This window comes from Typopeltis vanoorti, chromosome 18 (genome assembly GCF_054136105.1).
Source record: "Typopeltis vanoorti isolate ZY-2024b chromosome 18, IOZ_Tvanoo_1.0, whole genome shotgun sequence".
Taxonomy (NCBI): domain Eukaryota; kingdom Metazoa; phylum Arthropoda; class Arachnida; order Uropygi; family Thelyphonidae; genus Typopeltis; species Typopeltis vanoorti.
In genome coordinates, this window is record NC_143566.1 from 70,618,628 (window position 1) to 70,638,160 (window position 19,533).

The following is a 19,533-nucleotide window of genomic DNA, read 5'->3' on the forward strand; positions in this document are numbered from 1 at the left end:
ATTTTTCTCTCTTCTTTGCATTCTATCTACTCGATCCGCATCAACTGTGTAACCATTAGTTCAGACGAGGTCGTAGCAAATATATGAGAAGACTTCCTGTGAACTATTTGAAATATAAATATAATTTTTTAAACAAAATGTTTTTCAAACTTTTTTTATTATTACGAGCCAGTTTCATTATTTTATTTTATAATTTCTCTTTTATAGGAAATAAAAACCATGATCGCGGAAGGAAAGTTCCCACCATTGAATGAATGTTGGATTTTACTTTTCATCATGTTTCTTGTTCGAGTTCAATGTCTTATAATTACCACCGAACCGAGTGATGGAGACATCTACGATGAGGTTTGCGGACGTTATACCTGCGGAAATAAATGGGACAATGAAATCTGCAAGTGTGATGAAGAATGCAACTTCTATGGAGATTGCTGCATTGATTCCAAATTCTTAACGAAACGAGGACATGAAACTAGAAATGTAAAGTGCATGTCCATTGGACCGGACTCCGGCGTATACATGATAAACAAGTGTAACGAAAGTTGGACTGGAGATGATGAGGTAAAAACCAAATGTGAAAGATTTCCCATTGATAACAGATGTCTATTACATAAGATCCCCATGTCTAGTCTCTTAAGCAACCGCATATATGCCAATTTTTATTGCGCACTGTGCAATTTTGAATACGATAGCTCGGTATTCTGGAATTTGGAATTATATGAGAAAAAGGAATACGATCGGAAAGATGTACCTGATGGGAACGTCACGATGCAATACATTACTAATGATGATGTACCTGATGGGAACGTCACGATGCAATACATTACTAATGATCTCTCTTATGATCCCAAGCGAGACGTATGGATTGTTAAGGTGATAACCGAAACTGGTGAGGAAGATTTCAAGGAATGTGAGGCTTCATTTCATTTGCCATATGGAGTATCTAAGAAACTTCGGTACTGCGATGCAAATATAATTGAAGACTGTCCTCCTGAATTTTCTGACGATTTCATCAAACCTAGATGTTTAGAGTACAAGAGAGATGTCTATGATCTTTTTGAGAATGCTTATCGCAATTGGTTCTGTGCAATGTGTAATTCTGTGAATTTGTGGGATGTGAAATTTCTTTCAAAACGTAGGTTCGATAAATCAATACGCTCTCGTGGTCTCTTAATTAGACACATTGATATTAATAATTTTCTTGCAGATATAAAGGAAAGCCTTCGGCTTTGTGGAAGAGTAGGGGTGTTTGCTTCGATTTTCATGGCATGCAGACGAGTAGAATGTTCTCTCCCGAGTCAGAAAATAATTAGTGGCAAATGATCATTACTTTAATTCGAAAATCACTCCAATAGTGACTTTCAATGTTTCAATAAAGAGAACCGATACCAGTATAACTTGTAAGTATCAATAATGATATCTAATATTGTTTATTATTTAGAAACAAAATGCACTTTACAGTAGAATGGAAATATCAGTGAGGTGCTGTATAATTTTATATATTTACATAATTATGTTGCAATGAATGAAAGAAAATACACACTATGTTGAGCTTTGTTTTTCAAAGTATAAAGAGAATCCATTGTTTTATACGATGCGATTAATATATGTTTATTAAGATTTAATGTAGAAAGAAAACTTTGATGGATTATATCCTTGTATAAAAATGAAATTATGTCAGCACATATTAAAGAGGGAAATAAAATCAAATATAGAAATAAATTTGATATATGAGCTTACTTCTCTGATTTTTGTTAACATGACTTCTTTCGTACCTAATTCTCGAAGCAGTTATTAATGAATTAAGTCTGTGTATAAATATGAACTTAGGTACGGACAGCACATGGAACAATCACCGGAGATATTTAGGGCAGGGTTTATTATTTTATCTTCTTATTTTTTCTACCATAATCGAGATTGAGTCTCCAGTGGATTGTAAACCCTCGTTTTCACTTGTTTGAAACAAATTTGTATTTGTAATATCTGTAACCATGTTAATTATTGTTTTATACTATGGATCATTCTGACACTGAATCAGTGAAAACTTTGTCGTTTCAAATTATCCATGTATTGCCTTTTTTCATTTGTTTCGAATTCTGTACATTAACATTTATTAATTTTATGCAATATTTATAAAATTGCTCAATTGCCATTTAGAAATTAATTTGACAAAATGAAGTAAATCTAGTCAATTTTAACTGAAGAATTTTCACACATTTTCCATTCATATACTGCAATCCCAAGAGGTTTTAAAGGAAAGATTTTACGACGATAATATCTTATATCGTTAATGATATATTTTGTTATTACATTGTAATTCTCACTGTATATAAGAACCCAAGTATTTCCTATAGACACAGCTTGAACATCAAAGCGAAGAAACACGAATGTTTTTCTTTGTTTTGATGTTCAAGCTTTGCTTTGAATATTTCACACTAATGTTGAACAGGAATACAGGAATCAAACATCACTGATATTTTGAATATTTGGAAATGTATAAATTCTTTCTTACAGAAAAACCTAGTTTATTATGTAGATGAGCTGCCAAACGGTTTTTCCCCTACGAACTTGAAAATAATTATTATTAGAATTGCTTTAATGATGTCGATTTAGGAGAATGATCATAATTACAACAAGAAGGGAAAATAATTACTTTTGCCTATCTTATTCAGGTTTTATGTTATTGGTTTGTTGAAAGAATTGTAGATTGATGTGTCAGCCTTCTTCAATGAATAAGGCAATGAAAAGGAAATTGAACAAGACAATATCAATAAGTAGATTGTCACCTCAAGCAAAACATATGGGGTACTAAATGGTAAACAAGAAAGGGATGAAAGATGTCAATGAATACGAAACTTTCATTCATGTGCAGAATAGGCTGTTATAGAATCTGCTTATTTTTGAGCGACTGTTATACAATGCTGTCATCATGAATTGACTGATTTTTGTATGTTAAAGGCATGAGTGTTGTCTACTATAAAGTTTCGGTATATTTAAGTATAACAGTAATGATTGCTGATTAATGTAGATTGGGAACCTCGCCTTTTCCTCTTTCTGTTCCTGTGGATTAAATTAATATCATTGAGCTGGGAGACATAGGTTTTTTGGATGTAGAGAACGATTTCTCAAATAAACAAAATTTAGACCTATAGAGTGCTTTCTTCCTTGGCATCATACAGAATGCCAAATAGGTCTAAAAGTGATTTCTAGTTGTATTTTAATACATCGCAGTACACATGAAATCAATCACGACTTTAAAGGTTAATAATCTTATTTAAAAGATTATTAACTTGGAGAGCAAATTTAAATTTTAGGGATGCATAGTATTTTATAATGTGATGAAAGAATTCACAATAAATTTAATAGAAAAAAATCAGGAACTATTACTTATTTAAAAAAAATAAAAATAAGGTATTCTCTGCAAAAATAATGTCGATTTACGTACTGGCTATATAGAAATGCAATTGCGTTTTTCATATTTGTTTGTAATAAACGTTTTCATATTTTTTTTATTCTCATAATTGATGATATTTTAAGTATTATGTCACTTTAGCGATACTTTAACAAAATTGGCATTCATCAGTATGCAGAAACACGTGACGATTTTCGTACTTTGTTTCTTTGATTAAGAAAGAATCAGCTGCAAATCGTATAAAGATCGGAATATCTATGAATATACGTGCAAGATAATTGACTATAATATAAATAAATATATAAAAACATGAAAGTGGTTAATTGTGGTATTCTGTTTTAGAGATGAAACCTTAAGTTTTACGAAGAGACAATACATATAATGCCCTCCATATAATACTGACTGACACTGTCGTTCACTTATAAACCTTTATAAAATTACTTACGATTCTTTAATCGAATTAGAATTTCATTAATATTAGCTCTTGAATATTGATGGAGCAAGAGTTCTTTGTTCATTTAAACCTGCAAATAATGTTAATATCTTATAGATGTTTAGTCGTTAACGGATGTCGTTGTCATAAAAGCACATAAAAACATATGAGAACGTTTATATTTAGTCTTACTTCAAACGTAACTTCTCAAATGAGCTAGACATGTTATGGTAGACAATGTAATCAAGAAACTCACAATATCTCGTTTCAGTAACGGTTATCCTGAAAAGATTATATGCTTTTGAATTAATTACAAAATTATAAACTTTTTAAATAATTATATATCATGTTGCCCCTAAACGTTACTCGAAATTTTAAAGGCAGTTATTAGAAAATGTTAGCGAACAATACTCAGCTAACATTTTGCCTGTTATACATAACTTTTATTTTAACTATTATTATTATTATTATTATTATTATTATTATTATTATTATTATTATTATTATTACAGGAATATACAAATAAGTCAATAAAATGTTAAAAAAAAAGAAATAGTTAGACGCTAATCTCTTATAAATAAACAAGGAAATACTAAACAGCACGTCTTAAAAAAATCTCTAGAGGAAATTAAAAAAATATCCTAAGGAATCGCATTTACAAACATTCTATACCAGAAACCAACTATCAGTCAAAATGCGCTCCTCAAAAAGAAATTTCAAGAAATTTTCTTCTGGGATTGATAATTTCAAACAAACATTGTCGACACTCAACGAATTCTTTAACAGAAAACATAAAGCCTCCCGATAGATGTCAACGCCTATAATTTCGGCAAACACACGGAACAACAGCACCTAACGGAATCCTTCAACCAAAGTCTGTAAACAACAATAGTCTACTAAAGAGAAAGATCAGTCAAATTACACCCCAAACCAAATGAACTCCCCAGAGTCAACAGCAAACTATAGTCCTTCGAACCGTCTCCAATCTCAACATGAAAGAAGCTTTCTTTCTCTCAACTGATCTCTAGAAGTAGTTAAGGGATAAACGACATAAAATTATCCAACCTTATAATACATTTGGCCAACTACAATCTGTACTTTTGACATGCAAAACTACAGACCATATATAATTTACCTGTACGCTCAAAAATTCTAGACAGAATAACACTCACTTAATTAAAAAATCACTTTCAAAAATACAACTTAATCTCACAAGAGCAATACGAATTAAAAAAAAAACAGTACTACTATATTATTAGTATATATTATGGATGACAAATACAAAGCTCTAGATAAAAACAAATTCGCCATAATATCGCCACCATTTTAAACATAAATATAAACGATATTAATAACCTCCACATACATTAGCTAGATATATCAGTATGTAGATGACACTTCACTACTAACAATCCTCAAAATAATTACCATTACCATCTCCAAATCACAACAAGACCTGAATGATGAAAATCATAATAAACAATACAAATATCCAAATGTTGGTTACTAAAATGAAGAGCAGCATATCAGGTACATATTACCTCAACACAGTCCCTCACATCATTATATTATCAACTCTAAAACCTGCCGTTGACCTGAAACTACATCCGTAACATATATTTAACACCTGAGCCTGAGCCATTATATCTATTGTCATTTGAAATGGAACAAACACATTCGCAAACTGAAATGGAACAAACACAAATACCTTCGAACATACACCTCATAACTGCAGCTAAGTTGTTGTTCGTAAAGAGCATATCGAGAAGTAGGTATACAAGAAAGTATACATAGAGCACATGATATCTACTGTGATCGACAATCCTAAACAGAGCGTAAAACACCTAACCAATTATAGGACACTAGAACAAGATCTATGCACGGTTTATAAGCACAAATAGCAAAATATACCCATACAACTGAAAGACTACATAGGATCAGTTATCAGCAGACTATAGAAATAAAACACAAGCACATAATACAAGAAAACGTGTACAGAAATTAAACTAAAATCCCACTCTAATGGAAGGTTTTTTCACTTGACTATGTTACCAATTATATACTTGGTTAATCCTTTATCGAAGTGTAAGCAAACAGAGTTTGAGCCTTAAGTATTTTCAGGACTGGGGCAACTCGTGGCAAAGGTGGTATAAGTTCTCATCACTTGCCTTAGTATCCCATAATAGCTCTCACATGTAGATTTTGTCATAGCCCACAATTATAAATACTCTTTAGAAGAAAACTCATCATGAATATTTTATTAACACCAAATTTTATCACTGTATGTTAATTTATAATAACAATATATAAGTACATAAATTATTACTTCTGTTACTGATAGGATGTATATATTCATCTAAAAGTGTACTTTCTGATGTTATATTTGTTCTCAACAGAAAATACACTGCTTGGAAACAAATCAACGGATCAAAAGGGAAAGGTACATCGTGTCGTGTAAGAAGTGTTGAAGGATAAATTGGAGCCATATGAATTCCCCAGGCAGTGTGACTGTGTTTGGGTGAAATGACTACGAGAAAGAAACTGAAGGGGTTTGAAATGGTATCCAGAAAATTCACCGAAAACAATTTATCGAAAGAGAATTTATCCAAGGGCACTTTGCCGAAAGGCACGTCATCGAAAAAAAACAATAATCGAATAAACAATTAATCTGAAAACTGTTCATCGAAATACAATTACTTGACAACACAATTTATCGAAAGACAAGTCGTCCAAAAATAACAATTTTTCTAAATATCACAAGTCGCCCAAACTGCAAATCATTGGATGAATAGTTCATTGAATAATGAATTTCAACACATGTGAAATGAAGTGCACGAAAGAATTGCTGTATAGTTAGATTAACGTGTGCTGTAATTAAATCTTAGAATTGTATTCCCATTATACATCTGTTATGTAGACATACGTGGCAATTTTTAGGGATATATACACGTTTCGTGTATTTTATGTATTTTACACAAAATGAAACGATTACGATTAAGCAAAAAATCTTAATCATTATTTTCCCATATTCCTCCTATTCCCTCAAGCGAATGGTTGATCGCATTCGAATCTTGTTTTACTAGAGAATAATTAGAGAACAAGATAGTTTGCCATTCTCTTTTAGGTCCATAGATATTCATGGGGAACACTCTGAGAGACGAAACTCGCGAGTTTTCGAAAATAAAACCCTGCCACTCCATATAATTCCGGATGACTCACTTTCCTTTGAAGAGGAGTGATAAAAATTCTTCGCGTCATGCACGGGATTCGAACTCAGTTCTTTATGACTTTGTTAATACCGACTGAACTACTGAGGCCCCATTATTATTAGTAGTATTAGTGTGTGACGTCCAAAACCACACATTAACCAGTTATTAAGTGAGGAATTTTAGTCGGATTGAGAATTTTAATTTTGTACAAAAATTTGTCGAGCCGTTATAGTTTTCATTCCAACTATATTCGGGATAACAAAGGAACAACATTTCGACATTTGATATTGCAGTAACTCTCTCATTTACTCGAATATGCGTAAAGCTCGGAATTTGTAGACCACAATAAGTCTTTGTGGATCAGTTTTAAGTCCAAGAGAATCAGATTGCATTTATTAGAAAAAATGTTAATGAAATTTTGAAATGATATGAATAATTCCCCTCTAGCTGGAAGTAATTTAATGAAATTTTAAACTTAAGATCAATATTAAAATTTCTCAGATTTGTTTTTAATCTGATCACTGTCGTGAAAAAATTAAGTAGAATGAATTTTTTTGTCAAGAGATAAATCACTATCTACACAATGAAGCTGCAGGTACGCATTCAAAATAATGTTGAAAAAACTCGAATAATAATAACATCTCTCTGACCACCAACCTATGTAGTCTACAACTTAGGTGACATTATCAAATAATTTAAAAGGGTAGTATTCAAGAAAATTACTTCTTCGATGAATTATGAGCGGATTCGTCAAAAAAGTATTCTGTGAATTGTTTTCTTTTCGATCAATTGCATTTGCAACGAATTCTCATGCGATAAACTGTTGCTGACCAAATTGATAATTTTATAAGCTGCGCTTTAGATCAATTTTCATTCATTTAATTGTTCTTTAATTAATTATTTTTTCGGCGAATTGCTTTTTGAATTACCTTATGAACTTAGATGAACTTAGCTCGATGAATTGCCATTCTGTAAACTGTCTTTGAACTGTTTTCGATGAATAATTTTCATGGAATCATTTGAAAGAGGCGTTGTGATAGGATGCCATGTTAAAGACTTACTCGTTAGGCAAATTATTAACAGATTGGGCAGTATAGTGAATAAACAATGACATCAAAGTGCAGGGAGTCAACTGCAAGTCCTACCTATAGTGGACGAATCACTAAACCCAGCGAACCTTCAATGTATGGTGCTATGAAAGATAATATACCATTTGTTGACTGACACCTTAAATGCGGAGTTCCGAGCATCGACTGGAACACGAATCTGCACAGAAACATTCAGAACCAAGGCTCAGAACTGGGGATTCCATAGCGGGAAAAATGTGTGATCAGGAGTTTTGATATGCAAGCACCACATTACCCTAACCAATGCAGCATCATCACTATTGGTGCAAAACGCTTATGTAATGGGACAGGGAAGCTTGGAAAGTTATGTTATGGAGCGACGAATAATGTTACACCTTCTATCAAGCAGGTAGACCTTTGTGGGTATGGCGGATGCCCAGTGAACATGTCTTATCTGAGTGCATAACCCTAACTATGAAATTTTGACGTGCGATGTGATAATATTCTCTTGTTTTTCCTGGTTTGTCTCGAACATCTGTTTGTGGACAGTTAACTTCAAGAGGTATCTGAACATTCTGACCAATGCAATGATTCCTACATTCTAGTGTGGACAGCAAAAATAAAATAAAATAAACAGACACCACCACCACCACAAATCATCTTACGTTTACCAGCAAAACTTCTCAGAGACTGCATTATACTAGCAAGCAAGAAAACAAGGTCGACATCATCGACTTAACTGAAAAACAACTCTTAACTCCAGTCTACATATCTGAACACAGGGCAATATACTTTAAAAACCTTCTGTAGCAGGCAAGGTAGAAAAAATAGAAAACGACTTCCATCTTCTGTGGACTAAGGATTTACAGGTATATATGAGGCAGAAGGAAAATACTCTAATTTATATAATTGCAAGAAATACCTAAGACGTGTACCAACGTAGTAATTTAATTCTCCTTAATCTTGAAAGCAAGATTTAACAGTATTTCTAAAACGTGCAGCAAAGAGATCTCAAATATACACGAACATATCCATTCAGAAAATACAAATTTCAAACAGTTTGAATATGAAGAAATGGACAGACAACACTTCCACAAAAACTTATTTCAACATCATGCACTCGATGGCTTGCTGATAGCACTGCTCGAGTACACATTGACAAATTGCTCAACTACACATACACATAGACATACTAATTCCGTCTAAAGTTGCAATAAATGACACAGCAGCTTAAGCATACAACTTTAATAACTAGCAGTCCTACAACTTATGTAGACAAAAACATGGACGGCATGTTGGCAAACACGTTTCAAACATGCAGAAAAGCTAATACTTGAAATCACAAATAGTCATAAATACACCGTCAAATACGCGATAAATAGATATACAGGCCTGCAGATAATAATTCACTGGGCTTTCTGCACGAAATACAAGCATGTCTAAGCGGCATTGAACCCCGAACACCACATCGGCCCATCCTAATAAGGAGACATTAACATAAATACGCTTGACCACGCTTCTTCAACCACTAACACATACCTTGATATTCTAAGTTGGTACAACATAAATAATACCATAAATTCCCTAAAAGAGAAGAAATACTCAAACATTCACTAACACAATCATGCATTGATGATATCAACAGATGGACTCCCATCAATATACATACCTCATCAGTAATTGAGACAGATCACTACTTTGTTTCAGCATCGCTTCATTATGCCACATTCTTCTCTCTACAACACTGCAAACATCTACAAAACTCCATTATATTAAAGAGCATTGTCGACAACCTTATACAAAATACAGACTGGAATGTACTCAAAATAAATGACACTGTAACTTTATACCAGAACTTCCAACTAATGTTCAGAGAAATATACAAAAAAAGCAACAAAGACTGCACAAACGAGGCGACAAACAGGCAATGACCCATGGATAAATGGCTACATTCTAAATAGTGTTACTGTAATTAAAGAAAATCTATGGAAAATACCAAAACTTCACCCAGTAACCCTCATTTACAAACATTATAAGAAAACACAAGAACTCTACTAAGAAGAAAAATCTACGACAAAAGAGGCACCTACTACCTTCAAAGGTTTCCGGAATATAATGGAAATATGAAGCAAACATGGGCTACACATATCGAATTACTAACTCAATAAAAAGAAATCTTCAGCACAAGATTTTTTCAAAATGCTTTGGTCAGGGTATGAATCAAGAGGAACTAGTGCAGTCATTCAACTTCGCCTTCACAAACAATAGCACACAACTCAAAAAAGATAATCTACCAACTATCAACAAAAATTTACCAACAAAATGTTAACGGCAATCCATGTATTTTCCACCTGTAACAAAACAGGAACTGTAGGAAGTGCTCTTCCAGCTAAAACCAAGACCACTCCAGGAAGAAATAAAATAAAACTCATAGACCTTTTATCACACTTTTAACAAATAAATCCAATAGTTTTAAGATATGAACATAATATCCGACAATGGCATTATTCCTCAACAACTAAAAACCGCAATAATTACGTCAATTTACAAACATGATAAAAGAAATCATATACAGAACTACAAACCAATCTAACCTACCGGTCTTCTCAAAATTTCTTGCAAAAATAACACACACCTTACTTCAGAACTATTTACCGAAGTACAAAATTATCTTTGAAAACCAATATGGCTTTCAGAAAACAAACACGCACCTTCACTTTATTAGAAGACATCGCCTACGCCACACACAAAGCCCTCGATAAAAACAGGTACGTTGTATTTATACTTCTTGATTTAACCAAAGCTTTTGCTACACTTGAACATGCCATACTACTGACAAAACTATACTCAATCGGAATAAGAGGAACATTACATACCTGAATCAGGATCTCTCAAACAGAACACAAGTAACAAAAATAGGCACATAATACGGCAAGGGTATACAAATAAAATACGCTATCCCCAAATGTGCCATATTATCACCTACTCTATTCAACACACACACATTAACTACGCAGGTGACAGAACGCCACTAGCAGTGAGTGCACAGAGACATCAACACGACTCTCGAAAAAGCACAACTAGCCCTAAATGAAATCACAACATATTTCTATCAAAACTCAATTGCATTCAACGGCACCAAGACACAGATGTTAATAATACATAAACCGAGAATCACGCGCCCAGCACCACACTATCGCTACACTTCCACGCGTACCACTGCATTAACAACAAAAATACCTGCCTCTACTTCAATCCCGTAACACATGGAAAATACCTTGGCCTTTACATAGGTTGCCACCTTAAATGGACAAAGCATATATTAATAGATGATCTACATACTAATCTCCGCGTCATTGCTGCAAAACTCTTCCAAGTAAAAGACGTTATTCCATCTAACATAAAAAAATCCTATATCTCGGTATCTGCGAATCTCTCTCTACTCAGGTACAGTATAACGGTCTATGCAAAGACATCAAACAGCTATCTAACAAAAGAAAGATTACATAGGAAAATCGTGTCAAAAGTGATTTGGAGACCTTATACACAACAACCAATATCCGAACCTCTTATGACGATACACAAAATCCTGAGCATTAAAAATCGGAAACACTACATGATATTACTAATAAATTAGTTCAACATCACTCATCGTAACAACAGAGAGACATAACACGATCCACAACAACTCTTTACATCCCTAGACCCTTCAACAACGCATGCGGTTCTTTTGTGAGATCGCATCTGATACCCACGCTACTCAACAACTACCAAGAAATTTAATAAAACAGATAGACAACTATAGAACATTAAAACACGATCTCTGGAAACTATACCAACACAGTTAATATAGCATTAACATACGTGTGTACTACACATGACACATCACCAGCATCCAGACCTACATTCCATTCATATATAGTACCAAACAACATAAATAGTGAAGGCTAATCCTGCTCTTTTCATTATTGTATGTTACAACTGAGTATAATAATAAATGACGATATTGATATGAAAAAAAATTATGTATATTTATATTTAAATAAAAACTATTAAAAAGAAATAAGATACTTTAAACGCTGTATGAACTTTATACAGAGCAGAAAATTTAATATGCAAAAATAAAATCTGTAATAATCATCATTGTTAATATGATAATAATATACCTTGTAAACAATTATTATTATTATTATTATTATTATTATTATTATTATTATTATTATTATTATTATTATTATTATTATAGGGCGCTGTGTAGGAATACAAACGAGCACACAGTGATATCGCTGGTCCCATTTTTATAGTTTTAAAGCGGTTCTAACTCCTGTTTTTAATTTGAAAGTGTTCTCAAGTGACTTCGCTTATCATTCTGGAGACAGTGATATAAAATTAACCGAAATCGGCTAAGAATAAACCAAATTTTGAAGTGCTGAAAAGTGAACAAAGAGGACCGAGGTCAACAACGGGCGAAGAACAAAGGACGTCTCCATCTTTACAGTTGCTCAAAGGAAGAAAGGTGAGTCATGAAGTGCATTAAATGCCTGAAGGATTTATCGTCCGATGGAATATATAGCCTGCAGGAAATGCTGTAGAAATGTACACTTTGCATGTGATGGCTTTCCAGAAACAAAATGGCAACGTAAATCCAATGCAACAAGAATGGAAGTGCCTACTCTGCAGGGAGAACAAAGCAACGCACCTAAAGCAGCCACCTATGGCACAGCCTGATTGTAATCCTATAATTTGAACTCCTTAAATATACTAATAGAAAACGGTCTAGAGATTATAAAAGCCAGTGTAGTTGATCTTATTCAAGAACTCTTTAATAAACAGAACGAACAAATAACAAAAATATCTAGAGAATATGAGGATTTGGTCAAACATAGTAATTTAGCAGTGAAAGTAGTCTTACAAACGGTAAAAAAACATTAAAATCAGCATTTACGCACTAACTGATAGGCTACACAATTTGATGAAAGAGACACCAGAACTCCGTCATGAACTTAATTCCCTAAAACTACAATACGAATGTTTAAATCAGCAACAATATAAAGATCTTGTTATAAACGGTCTTCCTGAAACTGCACCTACAGAAAACCTCAGAGACGTAGTTTTAAAATTAGGCCATGCAATCGACATCCTTATACAGTATAACGACATTCAGATCGTAAATCGAATTCCCATGAGGAGAAAAAAACAAGGCTTGCCACGACCCACACAAGTCATAGTTTGTCTTACAAGCAAGTCCACAAGAGACAATCTCATAAAAACCAGCAGACAGAAAAAACCATTTGCCAAGGACTTGAAACGCATTGCAAGACAAAACGCCAATCTTCCTATCGGAATATTTAACACCATTCAACCAGAAACTGTTGTATCAAGCAAGAAAAGCAAAAACTGAAAAAAATTACCAATTTTTGTGGGTCAGAGATGCCAAGATATTTTTATTGGAAGTCAGAAACTTCATTATTAATAGACCTCCAGAGATGAGGGAGACAACACACTACACGCACCAGCAGTCATACTTGTTCTTGAATTCATTCCCACTTCTTGCATACGCAACATCCAATGGCTATCCTTTGGAAGTATGTCATCTTGTCTTTTCCCTAGTCTTCATAAAATTTAAAAGTTTATTCCCTTAGAGAGCAAATGGAGGTTTTAAGGAGGTGTGGTAGGTTTATAATGTAATATAATTATTCAGTAATAAGCTTAAAAGAAAAAAAATATAAACTATTATTTAAAAAAAAAAAAGATTTATATAAAAATAATAAATTTGGTTGCTGGATATATAGAAAAGCGATTGGTTTATTCACAATTTTTGTAATTTCGTTTTTCTGTTTGCTTTTTCTAACAATACATGACAATTTACGTCATTTTATGCCAATATTAGTGAACAATAACATCGATCATCATGTAGAGAACACGTTACGATTTTCGTACTCCGTTTTTGTGGTTACTGCAAGTCGTGTAACGATCCGAATATATAATGCGTGCCGGATAATTCAGATTAACACATTTCACATCAAATCATTTTAATTTTGACGTTGATTAGAATAGTTTCTTATTAATGGTATATCAAAGGCTGTTTCAAATTCTTACAATACAAAGAAACGAATGTCTTTACTTGTGGTTACTCTGTTCTAGGGATGAAAACCTTATGTTTACCTCAGGGGGCAATACATATAGTGACTTCCATATAATATCGACTGATTGGCGATTAATTGTAAACCCTTTCGATTCATTAATCGAATTCGAGCTCTTGGATATCGACTGAGCACGAGTTATTTATCTAAACTGCAAATAATGTTAATGTCCTATAGGTACTTAGTTATTTACGGATTTTATTGTCATAAAAAAGAACAAATAAAAACTAAACGTTTTGATTAGTTTAGTAATATATTTACTTGCTACAAAAGTCAATTCCCAAATGAGCCAGCCATGTTATGATAGAACATGTATCCGAGACAATCAAAATATCTCCCTGCAGGAGATATCCTTACAACTGAAATGCGCCTTGGAATTAAGTACTTGCCTATCCTATCATTATACAGTAAACGAAACAAACAAACAAAAACTGCAGCAATTCTCGTTTGTACTGAATCATTGCAAAATATCCCCCTAAAATATAGACGACTAAACAGGCTATTATTAGAAACTCTATCTAGCGATATACTCAGCTAACATTTTGCCTGTTATACACGTTTTATTATTCCTATTATTATTATTAGACAAATATGCACAAAATCAACAAAGCGTTTAAAAAGATAAAATAAACAGGCGACATTTCTGAATAAAAAATGAGATGCTAAACACGATTTCTTTAAAGAACAATCTCTGAAAGAGATTAAAAAATCACCTAGTGATGCACAGTTACAAATATTTTAAGAATATACCAGAATCCAACAAAGCCAAAACATAGCCAAAATAGGCTCCGCCAAAAGAAATTACTACTTCCAGAAGTTTTATGCAGACAGTGGCAATATGAAATAAAAATGGTCGACACTCAATGAATTGCTTAACAGAAAACGTAAAACATCCCTACAAGAGGTCATCGCCAACAATTACAGCTACGGAACTACAATACCTAGCATAATTCTTCAACAGAACTTTGTCAACAACATTACTCTACTCAAGAGAGAGACATTATCAGTCACACCCAATACAAAACCAGCTCCACAATCAGCAGCAAACTATATTCTTTCCAACCGTCTCCAAATTCGCAATGAAAGATGTTCTCTCTCAACTAAATCCTAAAACTAACCCAGGAATAGAGAACATCAGGCTAGCCGACCTTATAACACATTTTGACCAACTGCATCCTGTACGTTTGAAACTAATCAGTGCAATACACGATGAGAGTATTATACTCACCAAAGTCAAAACAGCAGTAATTTCACCTCTCTAAAGCTGAGCAAAAATGACATATACGTAAGTACAGAGAAATTGCCAATTTTCCTGTCATCTCAAAATTCTAGACAGAATTATTCCCACTAAACTACAAAATTACTTTCTAAAATACAACATAATCTCTCAAGAGCAATACGGATTCAAAAGGCAACACTACAACACTACTAGAATATATTACGGACGACATGTAAAAAGCTCTAGATAAAAACAAATTCTCCATACTTATACTGTTAGAACTAGAGAAAGTATTCGACACTCCCTACCACCAAATATTACTACACAAATTATACCCCCCATTAGAGTCTTCGAAAGCTACACGCCTGGTTCACACAGAATTCAGGTACCAAAAATAGATGCAAATGTGTCCCTCAAGGCACAATGCCACCTCCCACCATTTTTTACACATATACAACCGCCACATACACAGCCATTCTTGCAATCCTTAAAGACATTAACATTATCCTCTCCAAATCACTCCTTAACCACTGTAAATTACAAGAGCCTGTGTAGTTCACGAAGTAGTGTTTGCACCACAGCACTTGATGCTGGGTGAAAGACGTTGCGTTGTGAGTTCGATTCTACTGGCCAAAGGAACGTTTTCTAAGCCGCCTTTTATTCAGCGGATTTCCAAATTAGTCGATCTCTGGAACGGGAAAGCAGTTTTTCTCTCCAGGAAACTCTAGGTTTTCGTCCCTGTAAACTCAAAAAATCGACTGTAGAACCCACACTATTCCAGACATTAAAATATTGTGTTAGGATTGGTGACCACGAGATGGCGGTACTTGTTAGCAGTCTGTACATTGCGTACTGTTTAAATTAGTGATTGGGCCAACTATCTCTGATTGCTTAACAGAAGATATTGAACTCCCCACTCAGTCTGAAAAAGTTAGATAGGCCTAAAATGCTATTTGCGTTTTATGAATGGATACTATGGCCGTGTCGTCTGCGTAATGGAGATTTTATTTTTTAGTGGAAGATGGCTAATATCATGTCTGTATATGTTAAGCAGAATGGGATATAGAACAGCTCCTTGTATGCGGAAAATTGCAATACAGAATGCGTTCCATGATTTGATGGATTACAGACAATGCGGTGATGGATCTGTTATTACTTATAATGTTTCTCTTTCCATGTTTCTGTATGGGAGTGATTAATACAGTCTTTAGTGTTTCAGGTATGTGTCCCATTTCAAAGATTTTAGTTATCAGTTTTTGTACAACAGGACATAGTTGCAAGTGACAGTACTTTTGTTACTGTGGGGAACTGCACTGACTAGGTTGCTCGTGGTCCTAGTGGAATGTTTATTTGCGCGAGGAGAGAATGTTACCTGTAGTTTTTTGGTTACCTGTAGTGGTTGAGGAATTTGGGCTTGCAAGCAAAGTTGTGTTTTATTGTTTCTGAGGCAGTAGTTTTGTGTGTATTATCCAGCAGTTCATTTATCAGCTGCCGGGCTTCCTTTATATCGTTCTAAACCTGCTGTTAATTTGCTTCTGTAATAGTCTATTTGAAGTTATAATGTTTCCAAAACATTCTGTTTTCTTTTGTATTTAGCTAGTAAAACGACATTGTTAGGTACCCTCTTATGCTGTTTCCATAGGGCAACTTTTCTTTGTGTCTGTTATCTATGGATTTCGTTTGGTTAGGGAGAATATTTTTATTTTTTTAATGATTTGTTATATATTTTATTAAATGTAAGTTTAAGATTAGTATATACAGATGGTATCTGTAGACAGTCTGTTTTCTGATTGGTTCTTTTTTATAGTTTCGTTTAGGACGCTATTATACTGTTTTGTAGTCTCAGTGAGTTTTTGGCTTTCTGGTTCAATATGCAACTGCAGTGCAGTGAGATAATGGTCTGCCTTTTACATATTATGACAGTTGTTTAATATCTGTTTGGAGGGGGTCCCTATATTCATGTAGTCAATACAGGATGAGGTGATTATATTTTCGACTGTCTCTCCTCGTGTATACGAATTTTTGGATGGGGTTATATTATATGCTGATAAGAGGTGTAGGTTTTGTGATGTGTTGTCATTTATGTTCCTAATTTTTATATTAATGTCACCTATTATTATCATGTATTCTGAGGCGCCTACTTGCGTGGCAGAAAGCCAACAGATATATGAATTAAACAAATATAGAAATTTCGTAATGTTTAAATTGGGTGGTGTGTATATTGAGTTTAATATCAAGGAGTTCTCTTGTTTGATATTTTTAACTTCTATAATTTCTGCAAATTCTAATATATAGTTTATTTCCATTACTTCTAATTTGTTTGCTAAATTTTAATATATCACCTCGTTTAGTTTGTGTCTAGTGTTTGTAGGATTGTTGAAAGTTTAGCATTTGGTAAATGATTGTCTCTTTGTTTGTTTTGAATACTTTTGTTAGTATTAAAATGTCTACGTTGTCTGTATCTTCCTTCAGATAAGCTTGCAGGATCAGCCAGTATTTTTGAATGCTCTGATGTTAATATGAAGAAACAGATAGTCCTTTTTTGGGGGTAATCATTTGTTTCCATTCTGTTATCGAGCATATAGTGGCAGTTGTCATGTTGCGGAGTGATTACATCTGCGTGTGCCAATCTCTGGCTAAGTTGGGTTACTGTGTCTCTTTTAAATGTTCAGTAGCAATTTCTGGGAGACCATCTACAGTATAAGGGTCTTAATTTTTATTCTGTTGTTGATTTAGGAGTTCATAATGTTGTTTTAAAGAATTTAGTTCTTGCTGTAGTTCTCTTACATCTTTAATTAAGTTATTGTGTTCTTCCGTTAGCTCGTTAACGCTGCTTGTTATTTCTCTAACGGTCTGCAATACGTCACCTAACGAACTATTATTAAATTTAATAAATTCCGCATATTGGTTGAATTTTTCGGTAATTTTTATATTGTCTGTATGTTTTTAGTGTATGTTTTACAAATTGTTGTTCTCCAACAAAACTGATTAAACAGTCGTTTAGGTTTTATAATCTGTTTTCTAGTAATACTTTCAAAGTGGGCTCACCTGAGTTTCCATTATTGTACTCTTTGTTATACACTTCCTCTGCTGTTATTTGCTGCGTTAACTGTTTGCCGCCTGTTATTTTTGTTGCATTGGCTGTTTATCGCCTGCTGTTGAAGGCGTAATTCCTTTCTTTTCTCTCGAGTGTGGGCACTTCCACTCGTCATGGTTCACATTCATTTTCGCTGCCAGATGGCCTCAGACAATTCCGACAGAGAAAATGTGTTTCTGCTTTGCAATTGTTACTAGGGTATTATTATTATTATTATTATTATTAAAAAAAAAAAAAAATCAGCTAACGCCTTTTTATTCCCGTATACGGGGAGTAGGCGAGGCCATTTAGCCCTATCTACCTTTTGGAGACTGAGTGGGCAGTTCAATCTCCACTGGTACCAATCAGAGATAGATGGCCCAAGGCTATCACTAATTAAGCGGTACTCAGTGAAGAGAGACGGCTCAAATGTGCCGCCATCTCGTGGTCCCTAACCCTAACACAATATATTTAATGTCTGAAAATAATGTGGGTTCTACGGTCGATTTTCTTGAGTTTACAGGACGAAAAACCCGAGTTTCCGGGAGGAAAAACCTGCTTGCCCGTGCCAGAGATCGACTAACTCGGGAACTGGTCGAAAAAAGGCTTAGAAAAATTTCCTCTAGTCGCTGACTAGACTCGAAACCAAGACTTCCTTCGTGCAGCCTAGCGCGATGGTGTGCAAACGCCACATCCACTGAGCTACACAGGCTCCAGTTAATAATAGTTAATTAGTTAATTAATTAGTTAATTAATTAATTAATTAGTTAATTAATAAATAATTAGTTAATAATAACTAATTATTATTAATAATATTATTAATTATTAATAATAATATTATTAATTATTATTAATAAATATTATTAATAATATTAATATTATTATTATTATTATTATTATTATAATATATAAATATTATAGCGAGAATGAAAATTAGAGCAATTCCTGTTTCTCTCTCGCCCACCACACATACACAC

At 33.7% G+C, this 19,533-nt stretch overlaps 2 protein-coding genes across 2 annotated transcripts in view; one reads left to right on the forward strand and one right to left on the reverse strand.

Moving 5' to 3' along the window:
* Positions 1–19,533, reverse strand: part of LOC150096771 (uncharacterized) — a 99,851-nt gene that overhangs the window by 7,540 nt on the left and 72,778 nt on the right. The gene's annotated exons all lie outside the window — the stretch shown is intronic.
* On the forward strand, positions 220–1,320 carry LOC150096772 (uncharacterized). The gene has a single exon (XM_090408712.1). It carries the CDS (start codon positions 220–222, stop codon positions 1,318–1,320), a length of 1,101 nt encoding a protein of 366 aa, XP_090264838.1.

Excerpts from the sequence above, each read along its gene's own strand:
- LOC150096772 (XM_090408712.1), top strand. The coding sequence starts at position 220 with ATGATCGCGGAAGGAAAGTTCCCACCATTGAATGAATGTTGGATTTTA.